The following is a 19,065-nucleotide window of genomic DNA, read 5'->3' as shown; positions in this document are numbered from 1 at the left end:
TACGTACGGTCGCTGTGAGTCGGAACTGACCTGATGGCACTTAACAACAACATTGTAAATGTTAATAGTTTTACCAGGAATAGTGCAATATTAACTATGCAGAAGAATCTAAATTAGTGCAAAATATTTTACCTTCATGTTGCAGGCTAATTCCATTAGTTTTTTTGCATTTTCTTCTGAGCGATATCTCTTAGGGAGCTGAACCCTGAAGAACTTCAAGGCACCTTCAAAATCTGTCAACAGCAGGTCATCCCTGGAAGTCTTAAAGAAGAAAGTAAGAAAAAATACACATGTACAGAAAAAATTTTGCTATGAAGATGCCCAAGAAGCATCATATAAACCCATCTCCTTTATAATCCCCTCGAAGATACTTCTTAGCCTTTGTCAGAGCCCCTCACACATATCCAGTCTCAAGGTCAATACTTGAGCACTTTCATTCTAAGTGGCTGCTGAGAATGAAATTCAGACCAGCATAATATTGCAAGTGCAGAAGAGAGAATGGCAGATAACTCAGCTTATGAATAAATGAGTACCTTTAATAATCCAAGGGCGACATTAAAAATGACACTTATTCCCTGAAAGAGAAAAGACAAAAAGAACATTTTCAGCGTTTATATCTGGATTATTAAGCTGTTTGTCCTCAGAATACCCCACAGTCCTAGAGAAATTGTGAAAATTTCATGTAAGGAAATGGGTTATCTTGAAAAACAAAAATTGCAGGGCCACCACTGAAAAGCCACTTAGAGTAGACCCAATCTCCTATTTTTCTGAGAGAAGAGCTTTTTCCAGTCCTTTTTCATATTCAACAAGAAAGAATGCTTCTCCAAAGTATTCCATGCTTTCAAATCAGTACACATTAGAGTCAGAAAATTGTGATCCATCAGGAAATAACTTCTGGTGGACTTTATCTTGTGCTGTCTCAGTCCAAGTAGAGCAAGCGCTCTGTCCCTCAGTCCTACGTCTATGAACTGAATCTGCTCAGGGCTCCCTGCACTGTCTTTCTGCATCTAACCCTTCTCAGAGTGGTGGGGGCAAAGGACAGATACAGAGATATACTAGCATATGTTGATCAATTTAAACTTTTAAGTTTTAGGGCCTCAGTTTCCATAAAGGAACTAATACTTTCCTAAGGGTTTTCTGAGATAATTAATAAACATTTATGTAAATTACCCAGTATGCCACCTGGCCCTTAGTAACTACTTAACAAATGGTTGTTTGTAATAGCAAAAAATTAGACACAACTTAAAGGTCTGAGATTAGGAGTTACTTGCATAAATTATGGCATCTCCAAATAATGGAACACCTGGGCAGCCATTAGGAATTACGGTATACTTGGTAATGTTTCTTTCTTATAATGCGTCTTATGACATCTCAAGCTGGGTGACAGGTACAAACTCATCATGGATTTTTGTATGTCTTGAATATGGTATAATTAAATAAAAAGAATGACGGTATAAATGTGTCTTACAGATGCTGAAGTATAAGAAATGAAAAAAAGGTTACCAAATAGCATATACAGTATATATTTTTAAGTATATACATACAGAACCATAATATACATTATTACATAATATTTCATATAGAAATTATATACAGACATATGAACAGAAAAAAAAAAAAAAAACGGCTGAAAGCACATACACCAAAATGCTAAAAGGAGCGACACATCTAGAAAGTGGGATTACAAGCATCTTAAATTCTTTTTGCTAGTATTTCCTATAGTTTCTACAATAAACATGTTATTTTTACAATTTTTTTTTTCTTAAACACACACATATACCCCACATACAAAATACTCAAAACAAATGTGGCAAAGACTGTTATTTATCCTAATATCTATTTTCTATTAGTAACAGAACCCCGATTTTTAATGCATTCCTACCCAGCTAAAATATAACCTCCACTGCAACTAGGTATAGGCATATAACTAAGATCTGGTCAGTACAAGGTAAGTGGAAATGCCGGGTGAAACCTCCATTTGTAGGTTCCTTATTTTGTACTTTTCTTGGCAGCAGATGATTATTACCTTTCCCCGTCCCCCAGCTGCCCTGGCTTGAATACAGGTGTGATGGCTGGAGCTCTACTCAGCCATTAGGAGGAGAGCCATACTATAGGGAGGGCAGGTTACTGCCGACCTTCTGACTTCTTCTACTTTTATTTAGTCACATTATTTTGGGTTTCTTCACTATTAAATGCAGCCAAATCTAATACTAATATAAATGTCCAATATTTCCTTTCTTAGCAAAGAATACCTTTAACAAAATGTGATCAAGAGCAACAGCCCAAGGAACCATGTAAACCTGGATTTTCTAGCACTGAAATAAAATCACCAACAAGGACAAATTCTATTTTGAGAGAGTTGGCACAAGAAGGACACTGTGAGTGCAAGTCTGATACATACCTCACATAAAAGCAGGTCGATGATATGGAAAACCATGTAGAGAGGGAACTTTGCAGTGAAAAGTGTAAGAAACCACTGGGAGGCATACATGTGTGCTTCAAGGCTTATATCCAGGAAGTGGTTGTACAGGTCAGGAATGTACTCCTGAAATAGCAAACTAATTAGTTTTGGGCACATATGCAGCTATCCAACTCCCACTCAGGAGATTCACAGATCTGCCAAGAGTAGACGAAAAAAGTCACATTCTTGTGTTTTTCTAAAAACATCCAGAGTGTTATTAAGCTGGCAGTCAGCTCTCTTTTCCAGTCGACAAAGTAGCTGTAAAGATAGAGGAATCCCCAAAATGGTAGCAAGTATTTGGAAGGCCAGTTTTTGTTTTCCAAGTTATGAAATGTTTGGGAAAGCTGTTTCACTTTTGTTATGAAATTCCTAACTAGCCAGCTTTAGAGCTGTGGTGAATTCTTCTTGACTGAGTCTGCTGTGGAAAAAGGCCCTGCAAAGACACCAGACCTGCTGGGTGTTCATAAGATTGAAAGCCTAACTCATACACATCAAGTTCATATCTATTAATCTTGGTTCCATCATCACATAGTGAGAAATGACAAAAATGAAACCCGTCCTTAGCCACAGATGGCTAGGGCAATTACCACTGCTCCCTGACACTTTTCATCAACCTAGCTCTCCCCAGTCCTGCACTCGTCAAATGCAGGCTGGTTTCCCTTCTTACCTGCATGAGGCGCTCCAACTGGTAAAACTTGCAATGCAAATCTTCAAAATTTTGCTTGAAAAGTTCCCTGAGACCATAGTCAAACATGATCTTGACCAGAACACTGAATGCCTGTTCTTCAGGCATCTGTAAAGACAGGGAATGGAGAAAACAAAATCATAAAACACATGCAGACATTTTCTTAGTATATTAAATTCTTTCTTCTACTTACTGTCTTATCTAGGTATCAGGAAATTCAGCGACATGCAGCGACTAAGGCCTGTGATTGTGTTTTGTAACATTAACTCACTCACCCAGCAATATTTAATGATGTCTACTCTGTGTCCGACACAGTTCTACCCTGAAGGAGCTTCCCATACAACTAGTACATAATAGAATAACTGTAATATGAATTAGGTGGAAAGACCAGAGGGAACGCAGAAAGTCTGAGTCTGCCTAAGATAGTCAGGAACAGACTTTGGACGGAGAATAGAATTTGAGCTGAGTAGGAATAGGCTGGTAGACAACTGTAGGATATAAAAGTTTCATCTTTCCCAAAGGTCATGTAACCTTTTTAAAACCATCTTACTTCCCTCAGCAGCTATTTCATACTAGTAAAAATGTTTTTCTTTCTCATCGTTGTTCAAAAACATAGCTAGTTAGGAAGAATGTTACCTATTCTAAGGAACAGTTAAGTCTGCAACCACATTTAAAGTATTAGAAAAACCCTACCTCACTTTTGTTTACAAACAGTACCTATTTCTAATACCTATATCCTCCATTGCTTTATGGAAAAACACTTCCCTAAAAACCTTGCAAGATGTCTAGTTTTCAAAACAGAAATAAAAGCACTGGAGATGTTATTTAAACCTTGCAGTGAGTGTAGCAAGCTTTCAAAAAAGTAAAGAAGGTGGGTGGACTTCTGTGGAACAAGATGATGGAGGTGGACTGAGCACAGAAATCACTGGGAATAAAACAGGGCTAACCAGCAAGTGAGATTAGGTAATAAACTAGGGAAGCACAGCAGATTATTATTAAAAAGGTAAGGGTATTTGGGGCAAAGGGCCAGATCTTTAAGGTCTTTGATATGGAAGGCAACTATATTTTCCCACATTGCTGAGGGAGACATGGGGTGACCCAGGGTGGCATTTCTGATGTTAGGTGTCCCATCTCCCCTCACTCTGAAACTAGCATTTATCTTATCTGATATAATCCAAACAATAACACTACAGCAAAACAGCCCAGAGTTCAATGTAAGACATTACGGATTTGACCACGAAACCATTTTAAAGGGGCTGTGATACTTAAACGGGGTAAATGTCCTTGGAATGAAGTTGAGAACAAAGACAAACCAGACAAGCTTGTGAGACTTTGAGATATAAAATCTGATCAAAACAACAAAACAAATTTAAAAACTTTATTAATGTTATAGCTTCATTGTAATTTTGCATGCCTACCATCAACACAAGCTAGGTTCACAATAAGAAAATACAAAGTGGTTTTCGTTTTACTTGTATTGCAACCTACACAAAATGGCTTAAAAATCCTTCAAAAGCTTCCCTTTTTATAGAGAAACAAAATCCAGACTCCTTGACCTGGTCTCTGTGGCCATCCCTAAGCTGGTCCTTGTCTACCTCTCTGGTTCCCTCTCCCACTCCCATTACTTATGAGGCTCCAGTTACACTGCCCTTCTTTCAGCTCCTTCCATATGCCACATCTTCCCCATTTCATGGCTTCTACATACTACACTACTCCCTTCGCTAGTGATGCTCTATTCTCCACTCTTTTGCTTTTAAAATACTTCTATTATTTCATAACAATATAGAAAAAAAAGCTAAATGATACAGAAAAGAAAAGAATGGATACCCCTTCTCACTTTTCAAGCTTCCCTTTAAAGGTCACTTCCTCAGAAAAGCCCTTCCTAGCTCCTTAATCTAAATAAGTGTCCCTTGTTATAATCTTGCATTGAACTTTTTATTATATTATAATACTGTTATTATGCTGTTATAGTATTATATTTTTAGTGGCTATTGTTGGTTGCTGTCGAGTCAATTCCGACTCATGGCGACCCCATATGTGCAGAGTATATATGCTCCACAGGGTTTACTAGGCTGTGACCTTTCAGAAGCAGAGCACCAACTCTGTCTTCCAAGGTACCTCAGAGCACCAATGAAATTAATAGTGATATACCTGTGTGATCATTTTGGGTTCACTAGCTCTGCATCCATGAGGCCTGGGACCAAGTCTATATACTCCTGATCTCCGGCACAGTATAGGTCATAACAGGTGGTCAAAACTCTTTGCTGACACCCCTGTGTGGTATACTTGCAAAGCATTTTAACTTAAGTCTAATCATGAGGAAACAATTAGACAAATCAAGAACGTGGAACATTTTATAAGTAACTGGCCTGAATTTTTCAAAAGTGTCAGTAGCATGATACACACAAAAAAGGCAAGGGTTTGTTTAGACTAAAAGAAAATAAAGAAAAATGACAAATTCAATGCCTGAATCTTGATTAGATTTTGGTTTAAAAAAAAAAAAAAAGCCATAAAGGACTTTATTTAGACATTTGAGGAAAACTGAATGTGGACCATGTATCAGACATTACTGAATCAATGTGGAATTTCTTACATGTGATCACGGTATTCTGGTTATGTTGCAGAATGCCCTTGTCTTTAGGAGATACATGCTCAAGTATTTAGGAGTAAAATGTCATGATGTTTGCTACTTACTTTCAAAGAATTCAGTAAAAAATAAAATGCGTGTGTGTGTTTGTATGTGGAGGAAGAGAGAGAGAGTAGGGGAGGGGATAGAGAGAGACTAAGAGAGAAAGCAATGTAGAAGAATACTCATTGGCAAATTAGGTAAAGGGTATATGGGTGTTCACTATCAATTTTTTTTTTTTTTTACCAACTCTTCTGTAGATCTGAAAGTTTTCAAAATCAAAAAAGTTGGAGGGAGTCTTTGCTGAATGAATGAATAAAATGGCACTAAAGAAAACCAACTTCTCCCTTTTCTTCCTTTTAAACATAACTCTGATACTTTTTAAAATAACCATTGTAGGAATTTTCTATTGGGACAAACTTGAAACATAGAATATCTTGCTTCATTCACTCCTGCTACCCCCTCCCTGGTTTGTTGTTATTGAATCAAAGCTTAACTTTTGAATGTCTTGTTTCCTTAGGTCCCTACTCTTGGCTACCATACTTGGCACTCATTGACGATGGGGCTGTGCAGATTGTATCTATCAAGTCTGAATACAACCTGAAGTTCAGGCTATTGGGTGGCAAGGTAGACCAGCTACCATAATTTCTCAAATTATAAAAAGTTTTTTGTTTGTGCTAGTTCTGTCTTGGTAGACATAGATTCTACCTTGATCTGTTGTGATTGTGTAGGAAGAAGGAAAAAAAGGGTTTTTTTTTAAAAAAGAAAACCAACTTCTCTGCCTTCCTTCTACTCCAATACATAAATCCCAAAACAAATATTAACGAAAGAAGCTACTTTAGAGAAGATAAAATGTCCTCAAGGGTGCAACCAAGACTAAAATCTACCCAACCTTCCTAGTAATAAAAACAAAGTCTACCCTGTACTAGTTCTCAACACTGCCATTTATTCTTCCTATGTTTCACTTCCATAATGACATTATATTAATTTAAGGAAAAAGTTTCCAGATGCAGGAGTTAAAATTCATGCGAAGAGTCTGCATGAACCAAGTAGAAAACCATGCTCAAGTGTAAGGTTAGTATAAGCTGAGGCAGGCCATGTGCAGGTCATAACAGAGACCTAATTACTCACGTGGAGAAGCAGCACAGCAGCAAGAAAAGACTGGCCCTGGCAATAGCCGATCTCTTCATCATACACAGAATAAGCCTGGAAAATAAACACAAGAGGTATAAATGAACAGTCATTCATGGGCCATGGCTGTAGGATCCTGGCAGATGCTACCCACACCCCACTGTGGCACACTTTGACAGTCAACGAATGATACCAACGTATCTCCAATCTCAACTTTTTCTTTATAATGAACACAACTGTCACTATACTACTTCCTGTGAGCGAGGGGTGGAAAAGGTTAAGCAAAATTTACTTCAGCACTAAAAAAATGTTCTCATATTTCCTTGTCTTTGCTCATGTTGCTCCCTCTCCCTGAGATGTCCGTTTTCCTCTTCTCTGCCTGAAAACCCACTCCCCCTTCAAGCCCCAAACATATTCCCACCCCCCCCCCAGAATTAATTCTTCTCTTCTCTGTGCTTCTCTGGCACTTGGTATACATGCGTGGTTATTACACCACTTACCACAATGCTTTAAACGTCCATCTTCACTACTGGATTATGAGCTTCTTGAGGGCTGGGGTGACGCCTAGTCAACCTAGCCAGCACCTCACACATAGCAGGAACTCACTGTAAACATTATTCATTTTTCTTTCTGGGAAAAAATCTTTTGGCAAAGACACCAAAAAACGATTCTTTCCACATGCCAATAATAACTTTTCTGATAAGAGAGATTTCTCTGAAACCATTTGTGGGTTCCGCTGGAATTCTTATTTCGTATTTTTCTTGGCAACAGATGATTACTACCCATCGTCTCCGAACATTATCTTTAATAGAATATTGACATCTAACATTCCTTATGGTTTGCTCTCTGGTTTTTTAGTTGTTTTTGAGTCCTATTTTTAGTTCTCATTAATATTTACAGTTTTCATGTAAGCTGTGGTAGAAGGGGACTTCCTATAGATTCAAGATGTTATTGCTTGTTTGACAAATTCATTTCTGGTGAAACTCCCTTTATTCTCCATTTGCTTTTTGTGCCAAGGTTCCTCTGTGTTCCAAGAAAGCAATTTAGAATTGGTTATGTTTAGAATTCAGATCCCTTAGTAAAATGGGATGCCAATGCTTAACTTAATATATATATATTTGGGTTTTATCATTAGCTTTTGGTAAAACTTTCAAAAATACATATATCGGTTTTAAATATATATTATAGCTTAAAAAAATATATAACCGTGCTTTCAGAAATTCAGGTAGAATTCATGTAATCTCATTATACCCCTAATATCATCAAAGCTTATCTGATGAGAGGATTACAGAACCAGAAACACATATACTTTTCCAAAGACAAGATGTGCGCCTTATTATACTTGTTAGCTGCCATTAAGTCTACTTTCACTCATGGCAACCTTACGTACAATAAAAAGAAACACTGCCTGGTCCTACAGCATCCTGATGATCGCCAGCAAGTTCAAAAGTCCACTGTTGCGGCTATTTTGCCAATCCATTTCTCCATACCTTCCCATGCCCTCATTGGCCCTCACTTTACCAAACATGATGTCCTTCTCTAGCAACGGATCCCTCCTAATAACATGTCCAAAGTGAGTGAGTTGCACAGTGTTCTGTTGTGATCCATAAGGTTTTCATTGGCTAATTTTTGGAAGTAGATCGCCAGGCCTTCTTTCATAGACTGTCATACTCTGGAAGCTACACTGAAACCTGTCCACCATGGGTGATCCTGCTAGCATACCAGTGGCATAGCTTCCAGCATCATAGCAACAAGCAAGCCACCACAATATGACAAACTGAAAGACTGCTGATGGAAGATGTACACAGAGGGCTTTAAAAATGATCTGTTTGTAATACCAGGCCCCACTTTATACCTATGGAATTAATAAAAATGGACAAATTTAATACCAATTTGTTAAGATTGTTAAAAAAACAGTAGTAATATACACCAACACAGCTCTTTCGTTAGTAGTTTGGAAATATTTTTTAAGGTATAAATTAATAGTTTACTGGTTAAAAAGAGCAAAGGCTTTAGAATTAGTCACAGTTGGGCACAAATCCCATAAATGCTTATGTTTAGGTCTGGATCCTGGGCACATTACATGCTTTACAGTAATCAGAGGTTTATCTCATAAAGATGATGTATTATTCTCATTCTGTCCTCTCATGTAAGGTGCTCAGCATATGGCTTAATCAATTATGTTGTTGTTGTTGTTAGTTGCAGTGAAGTCGGCTACAACTGATAGTAACCTTATGCACAAGAAAACGAAATGCTGCCCAGTTCTCTGTATTGAACACCTATAGGTAGAGGATGGAGGGGAGCATATTCTTCAGACTGATGGAAGAGTTTAAGGGAATGCACAGAGACATGAAAGTACATGATACATTTTGGGAAATGTCTGGAATATAGGGCTCTTGGGAAATGTAATGAAATACGGGGAAGAAAGGGCACTTCATCACAAACATTTAATGAGTACCGACTATTTGCAAGGCACTGTATTAAGTGCTACAGATCCTAACACATATAAGAAATGATTCCTGCCCTTCAGAACTTCACAGTTCAGTGGGGGAGGTTAGAAAAGTAAATAAATCAGAGTGCGAAGTTTAACATAGCTGAAGCATAAAATACCTGGGGCTCTTGCAGCAAGATGTCAGCCAGGATATATTACAAAATGCCCTGAATGCTAAGCTAAGGAATCTAAAAAAACCAGAAAATGAATTAAGAAGTTTTTATTTCATTCTGTGAATTATAGAGCAGCACTAAATGTTTTTGTGGAGGCCACTGAAACAATTCAATGGAGAGGTCAACAAAGAATAAATAATAAACAGGTTAGAGCATAAAGGCAGGGAGACTACAGCAAGGCAGCTTTTGTGAAAGTGTCAGCACAGTATGATACAGGCCTGTACCCGGCCAGGGGACAGAAAGGGATGTACAGCTCTAAGAGACATCAGTCATATCAAACTCACTGTGGACAAAGAGAGGAACTGAAAACTAATAGAGAAATAACTGCATCTTCAGCAAGGCAGTGACAAGGGAGGGGAAAAGGACTGTTTTCAATTAAAAGTGGTATTACAAATAAATGTAATGTGAACCTTGTTGGATCCTGATCCTAACCAACTGTATTAAAGATATTTAGGGGAATCTAAATATGGAGTGGCTACTGCATGGTGTTAAAGAATTATTGTTAATTTTGTTAAATGGTTATTTATGAAACACCCTTACTTTTTAGAGATGCATAGTGAAGAATTTAGGATCATTATGTCCGGGATTTGCTTTTAAGTACTTCAGGGAAAAAAAAGGGGTAGATGAAGCAAATGAGGCAATATGTTGCTAAATGCTGAATCTGGGTAAAAGATATATACACAAATTCATTATACTATTCGGCTTTAGTGTATGTTGGAAAATTTTCATAAAAAACATGTTTTTAAATTAACTCTATTTTTTGACATCTTTTGTTTGATGTATTTGTACAGCTGGGAATTTAGGCTTGAGCTAATGTAGATTTGGGAATCTCTGTACAATGGTGACAGCTAAAGTTCTGGGAGTGGAAGGCATCACCCAGGGTGAAAGTGTAGAGCGAGAAGAACTATGGACTGAGCACCCAGGGGAAGGCATCTGTTTCAGAGTCAGGCAGACAAACTAATGAGGGTTTTCGCAAAGTCGTGAGAAAGGTGATAACCTGCATGGACATCAGTGCTTCACACTGTTGGATGGTGTCATAGGTGCCAAGTTCATCACTTAAATTGTGAATGCTGAATAGGAATTTGCATTGCTACAGGACTCAGAGGCTCTTAACATAAAACCAGTTTTTGGAAGTCTAAACGGGAGCCAAGAAACTGTCACCCGAAAATCCTGATTAAAAGGGGAAAAGAAAGCCTAGCATTTTATTTTTTAAATTATTTTCCATTCTTTAATGAGTCTAAAATCGTGTTGTTACCTTTGATTTTACAAAGTCTTTTCTCTCTTTTTTTGCTTTCTTGAACATCAGATACAAATTAAACTTTCTAGTTGATTTTTGTAAAATTTTAAAGAACCAGAACTATCTCTAAAAATGGAGTCTTTTTTTGTTTGTTTGTCTGACATGAAATACCTTGCATATCTTATATAAAGAATCTTGTCCGTCTCCTCCTGTGTCTTTGAAGTAGTCATGGGCTGGGAATGTCCGGTTAATATCCCGGGTGATAGCACTGTCCTGGGGAGACTCCTATGGAAACATAAAAGGGTTTAATGGTCAATCATATACCTATCTGGGTCTATACAAGTACAAGGTCTTTTTGTTTACATGCTTTAAAATGGTGCCAGGACATGATACATGCTACAACATGGATTAACCTTAAAAGCATTATGCTAAGAGAAATAAGTCTGTCACTAAAGGACAAGTATTATATGACCCCACTTATATGAAATAGGCAAATGTATAGAGAACAAAGTTTATTAGTGGTTACCATGGGTGGGAGGGAGAGGGAAAAGAGGTGTCTTAGTTATCTTCATTATCATTAATATAATAAAGACAGCCCATTCCCAAATGAGATTATAACCACAGGAGTAGAAGTTTTACAACACATATTTTTGGGGGACACAATTCAATCCATAACATTCAACTCTTTGGCCCCCTGCCCCCCAAATTCATGTCCCTGCCACATGTGAAACACATTTATCCCATCACATCATCCCTAAAGTCTTAAATCAATTCCAAGTCCAAAATGTCTTCTTCTCAATCATCTAAATCAAATATGGGTGACACTTTAGGCATATTCCATTCCTGGGACAAAATTCTTCTTCATCTGTGAACCTGTGAAATCTAGACTACAAGTTATCTATTTCCAAAGTACAATGGTAGAACAGACTTAAGATAGACATTTCCATTACAGATGGGAGAAATTGGAAGGGAAGATGGGATAATGGGCACCCAGCAAGTCCAAAACCCAGCAGAACAATTTACATTAGCTCTCAAGGCTTGAAGATAACCCTCTGTTATTTGGGACTACCTTAGTTACCTAGTGCTGCTGTAACAGAAATAAAGGTGGACAGCTTTAACAAACAAAGGTTTTCCTCTTACAGTCTAGTAGGCTAGAAGCCCAAATTCAAGATGTCAGCTACAGGGGAAGGCTTTCTCTCTGTTGGCTCTGGGGGAAGGTCCTTGTCATCAATCTTTCCTTTGTCTAGAAGCTTCTCAAACCAGAGACCCCTGGGTCCAAAGGACGCACATATTTCTGGCTCTTCTTACTTGGTAGTAATAAGGTCCCTCTGTCTCTCTGCTTCCTTTTCTCTTTTATATCTCAAAAGAACTGACTCAAGATACAACCTAATCTTGTAAATTGAGTCCTGCCTCATTAACATACCTGCCTCTAATCCTGCCTCATTAACACAGAGATAGGATTTACAACACACAGGAAAATCACATCAGATGACAAAATGGTAGACAATCACACGATACTGGGACTCATGGCCTAGCCAAGTTGACCCACATTTTGGGGGGACACAATCCAATCCATAACAGGCACCATCTAGGCAACAGCCCTGTCCTCCAGACTCTGGGTGTTGGCCATGCCCTCTGGATTTTGGGCGGAGGTCCCTCAGCCCTGGGTTTTAGCTTTGCCTTTCAAGCCCACTGGGATGGCAACTCTGCTCCCTTAGCTTTGTTCAGCCCCATTCTCCTGGTCCACCTGAGTGGCGACCTCACTGTCTTGGCCCCGGCAGTCCCCATTCCTCTGCTCCTTGGGCATGGAAGCCCCGCCCCCTCAGCTTTGGGAAGTGGCCCCGCTCTTTGAAACCGAAAATGTCCCATTTCCTGTGTTCCTTCCAATAGTTCTGCTGATCTCTGAGCTGCTCCAGGGATAGTCCTTTCCTTTTTTGGAGAACAGATGTAGCACCTTTGGTCTGCTTCCTGCCTGTAAATTCCCAGAGGCAGACAGTTTCCTTTCATCCTGTCTCTGACCCCTTCGGTCTAAGCTGATGGGTTTTCTGCTGTGGTAGTTGGTTAGATCCATCAGTCACAGGCTTTATCTTTTTAACAAAAGACTGTGTAGCCACATCCTTGGTGAAAATTCTAGGACATATGTCCTTAGTTTGTACAACAGAATTTTCCAGATCTTTAAATTCTGTTTTCATTTTGTACAGATCATTTTTAAGTCCATCTCCTTTCTTTAGCATTTCACTATAAGTGGCAACGAGAAACCACGCAGCCTCTTTAAGATCTCGGTTAGAAATCTCATTAGTCTGACATCCAAGTTAATCACTTACAAGTGCTACATTCCACCAAACATCTGAATATAATTTAGACACGTTCTCTGCCACTGCATAAAAAGCATCGCTCTTCCTCCACTGTCCAGTCACACATCCATCATTTTCTTTTAAAACCTCACCAAAAGTACATTTAATGTTAACGTTTCTAGCAAACATTCTGTTGCTGGAGCATAAGTATTCTCTAAGATAATAGAGACTTTCTCGATAGCTCTCCTCACTTCCTTCTGAGCCGTCACCAGAATTGCCTCTGATGTCCGTAATTCTACCAACAGTCTCTTCAAGGCAATAAAATAATCTAGGCTTTTACTATTAGGTACCTTAAAGTCTTCCAGCTTCCACCCACTACCCAATTCCAAAACCACTTCCATATGTAGGTATTTGTTAGAGCAGCACCCCCACTTTTCAGACCAAATTCTTAGTTATCTAGTGCTGCTGTAACATAAAATACCACAAATGGGTGGCTTTACCAAACAGAAGTTTATTTTCTAACAGTTTAGGAGGCTAGAAGTCTGAATTCAGGGTGCTGGCTCTTGGGAAAGGCTTTCTTTCTTTGTTAGCTCCGGATGAAGGTCCTAGTCTCTTAGAGCTTCTGCTCCTGGGCGATTTTCATGTGGCTTGGCATCTCTCTTCCTCTATCTCTGCTTCGTCACTTGCTTGTTTAATCTCTTTTATATCTCAGAAGAGACTGACTCAAGACACACCCTATACGAATCCTGCTTCTAACATAAACACAATCCATTCCCAAATGAGATTATAACCACAAGCATAGAGATTAATGATTATAATATGTATTTTGGGAGGACACAATTCAAACCGTAACAGGGAGAGTCATCGCTTAGGGGGCACTTAGCTTCTGTTAATAGTGGTGGAATAACTTGGAAAAGGAGAGCTGTCATGACTGTACAACATGATGAATGTAAGCAATGTCACTGAATTGTACATGTAAGAATTGTTAAATTGGCAAATGTTATATTTTCTACCACACACACACATGCACACAAATCTTGCCGGTTCCTATATCCACGCATTCATGCCCATAGTTACTGCTTCTTCAGGGACCTGCCACTCAAGCCAAAGCAAAATCAAATGTAGGGAAAAAATATGAAAGAAAAACAACTTGTTTCACTCTGTACACCTCATGCTATACTCCATTCCTTATGCAAAGAAGTGCAGCTGGTGACTTTTCTGTTACAACAGATAAAATGTGCTATTCAAAATGCATTTACGATAGGAAAATACTCAACCTAATCTCAAAGGAAGGAGGTCAAGTGCTCCTGTTAGAAAAACTGGGTATAAAAACTGCTGTTTTAACTTATCCTATGGCATGAAGTCCATGTATCAGGCTCTCAAATAGAAAAGAATTCCCTTAAACAGAGTTTGTCTGAAAGGCAAATGGCATTAAGAACGTACATAGCAATTTACTCAATATGAACACTATACTATCAAATCCCAAGGAACTTATTCAAACAGACTGTGGGAAGATATTCCTTTTTAACTAAATCTAAACAGATGTCAATAATGTCAGCAATCCTTCATAAAAAATACCAGTATCCAGCTATCTCTAATATCTTTCCGTTGTTGAATTTTATTTGCTTGCATGCTGAAGAACTGAAACACAAAAAGGTGACACTTTAAGAATTCATTGTCTTCACAACTAAGGCAATAGACCTGATTCTCTTTGGTAAGTCTACATCATATTCAGCATACCATCCAACAGCCTGATACTCCTGTTCTAAAATGAAAAACAAAAGTGATATTCTTCTCTCACCCAGTAATTTTTCTAGCCTTTTGGGCAATCATGTTCCCAGAGCCGTGAATATTTTACAGCTTTGGGATTTGAACCCAACACTTCCTCTAAAGCCTATGCTCTTTCTTAACCAAAACTATTATACCTTCAAGGATACACACACACACACACACACGTTTATATATATATGAAATATAAAAAGCTCCAAAAGAGTATGTGACATATATATAAAAAAACCAAACCTGGTGTTGTTGGGTCGATTCCGACTCATAGCGACCCTATAGGACAGAGTAGAACTGCCCCACAGAGTTTCCAAGGAGCGCCTGGCAGATATGAACTGCCGATCCTTTGGTTAGCAGCTGTAGCACTTAACCACCACGCCACCAGGGTTTCCCGTGACACATATATATATATATATATATACACACACACACATATATATATATGTGGCATATATATAGAGGACACATAATAAAAGTGAAAGCAAAGCCTCCAACACTGCTGAGAGCTGGAGCCATCCTCTGTCTGAAAACACACATGCACACCTTCACATACTCTACTGATACACAGCTGCTGCTATGTAGAATATACACAACATATGGAAATATATATTATTTTTATTTTTGTATATCTTATCTTACCTATAAAACTATTTACTTAAGGGCAGAAACTGTGCTTCTGTTTTATAATCCACAAAACCTAGCTTAATGCATGGCACAGTCAATGGTTGATAAATATACCTAATAAAAGTCCAAAAGCCTCTTTAGAATTAATGAATGGCTATGCTAATGTGTTCAACAGCCCTACCCAAACCAGGATCTCCAATGCTAAATGTTTAATTCAAGTTCAGACCCACGTGAATGAGGCACTACATTAAATCAGGAAAGAATCCTATTAACTGAATAACTTAAAAAACATTCCGGAACTACATAACTGAAATAAAAACCAAGAAAGTTCTAAATGACTGATTTAATAATAACTATGAAATTGTGTAAAATGTAGGTTAGAGTAAATATCTGTCACAAGAAACAGAACAAAGATTATACAGAAAGTAATGTCTTTTTGATAAAAAATGAAAAATAAATTTTGCAAATATCAAGAGGAATGACAAGGAAAGTAGGTCTATATACCAGAAATATATGCTTTATTAAAGTAGGTTAAAGATTTTTTTTTCCAGCCACGATTATGCAAATTATCCTGGAATTTAGTTTTAATTTTAACAAACACATACAACGTGAAACAACAACACAGAAAGAGAATCATAGGCATGTATTACTTGATAGGGAATTAAGAAATCTCTATCTTTAATAAGGAGCCTTGGTGGCACAGTGGTTAAGAGGTTGGCTGCTATCCAACAGGTCTGCAGTTGGAATCTACCAGCTGCTCCTTGGAAACCCTATGGGGCAGCTCTGCTCTGTCCTATAGGGTAGCTATGAGTCTGAATACGCTCTATGGCAACAGGTTTGGTTTATGGCTTTGCTTTTTGATGAACAGAAGTTTTATTTCTGATGATGTCCCATTTATCTATTTGTCTTTTGTTGCTCATGCTTTCAATGTCGTATCTAGGAATCCACTGTTAAAAACTAGATCCTGAAGAATTATCCCTATATTTTCCCCAAAGAGTTTTATGGTCTTAGTTCTTACATTTAGGTCTTGAATGTATTTTAAGTTAGTTTTCACATGTAGTATGAGGTGTGGGTCCATGTTCATTCTTTTGTTTGTGGGTATCCAGTTGTCTGAACACCATTTAAGAGATTATTCTCTCCATATTGAATGGACTTAGCATACTTGTTAAAAATCAGTTGACCACAGACATATGGATTTATTTCCAGACTCTCAATTCTATACCATTGGTCTATATGTCTATCATTATACCAATACCAGACTGTTTTATCCGTGTGTTCCTTGGCTTGTTCTGCGTATTGCCTGATCTTCTTCCTGATGTCTTGAAGAGTTCTGTATATTAATCTTTTGAATTCTGCATCTGGTAATTCCAGGAAGGCACTTTCATCCAGAAGATCCTTTGATTCTCTGTTTTGAGAGCTTATTGAAGCAATCATGGCCTGTTTCCTTATGTGGTTTGATATTGACTATTGTCTCCGAGCCATCTATAAGTTATTGTATTAGTTTATTTTATGTTTGCTTACCGCATCCTAGTTTCTTGCTTTGTTTTGTTTTGATATGCCCAAATGAGCTGCTTGAGTGAGCTAGCTTGATTATTTTCGCCTTTGGAGCTCTGACATCCTGTCACGAGATGGGTAGAGCTGTTATCAGGTATATGAGCTTATGAGTCCATTCACTTTTCTTGTGTGGATTCAGCTCAGGTGTCCAGGTAGCTGGTCATCAATTGTGTGGTAAAGGTTCTGTCCTACAGTCTTAGAGCAGCAGGGGTGTTTGGTGTAGGTGCTAGTATCTGGTTGCAGCAGGGGGTGATGCTCTGAACAAGACAGAGGGCTGAGAACCAACCCCCATGTGTCTCTGAGGAAAGTGCATCCCCCCCTTCCCTAGAGCATACAGGTGGGTGGGTTTTACAGACACCCAAGGTTTTTGGTTGGAAGGACTGGAAGGTACCAATTATCCTTGGACCTCTGTCGTCACAGGTGGCTGGCTGTGTGACCTGAGTGGAGCCACCAGTCCTCGGGACCCTGATGTGGGTAGGTAAGGACCCTGTTTAACAGACAAAGAGGTGTCAACACCCACCTCTCCACTCTACAGCTTAAACACTTGCAGTCTGCCAGCAAGGGCCTATTCTCCTGAAATAGGGCCACACAGGTCCACGCAGGGGGAAAGGTATTCAAAGTCCAGGGAGCGTTCATGCCTAGACAGGAGCTGCTTCTGTCCTGAGCTCCCCAGGTTAGTGGAACTGGCAAATTATCTTTTCCGCCTGTTGTGAATTTATTCCTCCTCCAAGTCCGAGCAAGGCTCAGGGCACTCAAATGGGCCAATCTCAGGCCCAGGGAAAGCAACAGCCACTGAAGCTGGCTTGGGGGCAGGGGGCGCGGTAAATACACACAAGTACTTAGCTTTTGCTGAGAGCGCTGTTCTTCTCTGGCTCTGGTGGTATGAGTAGGCTGCGCAGCTTGGCTGATGCTCCCTGAGAAACTTAGGTCGAATGCTATCACCGCCTGCCGCAGCCACTCCCAGGAATGGTGCCTGAGGGATCCCGGCGATTCAGGTCTGGCAACTCCTCTCCGCTTCTAAACCGCCTCTCTCTCCCCCCGCCGCTCAGTCCATTTTCTAACTTTGCCTTTGATGTTCAGGGCTCCTACCTTGTCACAAATACAATCGTTTCACTTGATTTTTCGGGTCTCTGCTTTAAGAGGGCTCGCCGGAAGCATCTGGCTATTCTGCCATCTTGGCCCCACCTCTCAATACCAGACTGTTTTGATTACTGTAGCTTTATAATAGGTTTTAATTGGGAAGTGTGAGTCTTCCTACTTCTTTTACAAGATTGCTTTCAATATTTGGGACCCCTCACGGAGCCCTGGTGGTGCAGTGGTTAAGAGCTATGGCTGTTAACTCAGCAACTTCAGGCAAAAGGCTTGCTGGTGGAATAGGGTGCCTCTGGGCACTTGGCAGAACCAGGTTCACTGATCCACAGTGCAAGAGAGCTGAGTGTCTTTGGGCAGGAAGCTTTTTGGTGGAGTGGGGTGCCTCTGCGTATGCATCAGTGGAAATAAAGAGCTTTGTAACACTTACCCAAGTAGGACAGCTACTGTGTAGTGTTTTCCAACCTAGACGGCTCATCTTCCAGCACTATTTCAGACAATACTCTGTTGTGATACATAAAGTTTTCATTGGCTAATTTTCAGAATAGATTGCAAGGCCTTTCTTCCTCATCTGTCACAGTCTGGAAGCTCTGCTGAAATGGGTCCACCATGCGTGACTCTCCTAGCACCTAAAATACCAGTGGAAAAGATGCCAGTATCACAGCAACCCACCACTCCTTTGTCGGTTTGTCATACTGTGGTGGCTTGTGTGTTGCCATGACACTAGAAGCTATGCCATCAGTATTTTAAATACCAGCAGAGTCACCCATGATAGACAGGTTTCAGCAGAGCTTCCAGACTAAGACAGACTAGGAAGAAGGACCTGGTGATCTACTACAAAACTGGCTAGGGAAAACCTTATGAATAGCAGCGGAACACTGATGTAGTGTTGGAATATGAGTGCCTCAGGTTGGAAGG

General features: G+C 39.3%; 1 protein-coding gene across 11 annotated transcripts in view; it reads right to left on the bottom strand.

Moving 5' to 3' along the window:
• RABGAP1 (RAB GTPase activating protein 1) overlaps positions 1 to 19,065 on the bottom strand; it is a 176,176-nt gene that overhangs the window by 24,055 nt on the left and 133,056 nt on the right. For all 11 annotated transcript variants that reach the window (XR_007518774.1, XM_049896827.1, XM_049896823.1 and 8 more), the window contains 6 exons: positions 10,976 to 11,089; positions 6,904 to 6,978; positions 3,129 to 3,254; positions 2,402 to 2,545; positions 534 to 575; positions 133 to 261 (listed from right to left, as the gene is read on the bottom strand). Coding sequence is in view for 10 of the 11 variants with exons in the window: in XM_049896827.1 (XP_049752784.1) it covers positions 133 to 261; positions 534 to 575; positions 2,402 to 2,545; positions 3,129 to 3,254; positions 6,904 to 6,978; positions 10,976 to 11,089 (630 nt within the window). In the remaining variant the exon portion in view is untranslated. The remainder of the gene's footprint in view (positions 1 to 132; positions 262 to 533; positions 576 to 2,401; positions 2,546 to 3,128; positions 3,255 to 6,903; positions 6,979 to 10,975; positions 11,090 to 19,065) is intronic.

This window comes from Elephas maximus, chromosome 9 (genome assembly GCF_024166365.1).
Source record: "Elephas maximus indicus isolate mEleMax1 chromosome 9, mEleMax1 primary haplotype, whole genome shotgun sequence".
NCBI classification, from domain to species: domain Eukaryota; kingdom Metazoa; phylum Chordata; class Mammalia; order Proboscidea; family Elephantidae; genus Elephas; species Elephas maximus.
Note: the sequence above shows the minus strand (reverse complement) of the source record. Positions and strands in the feature narration are given on the sequence as shown.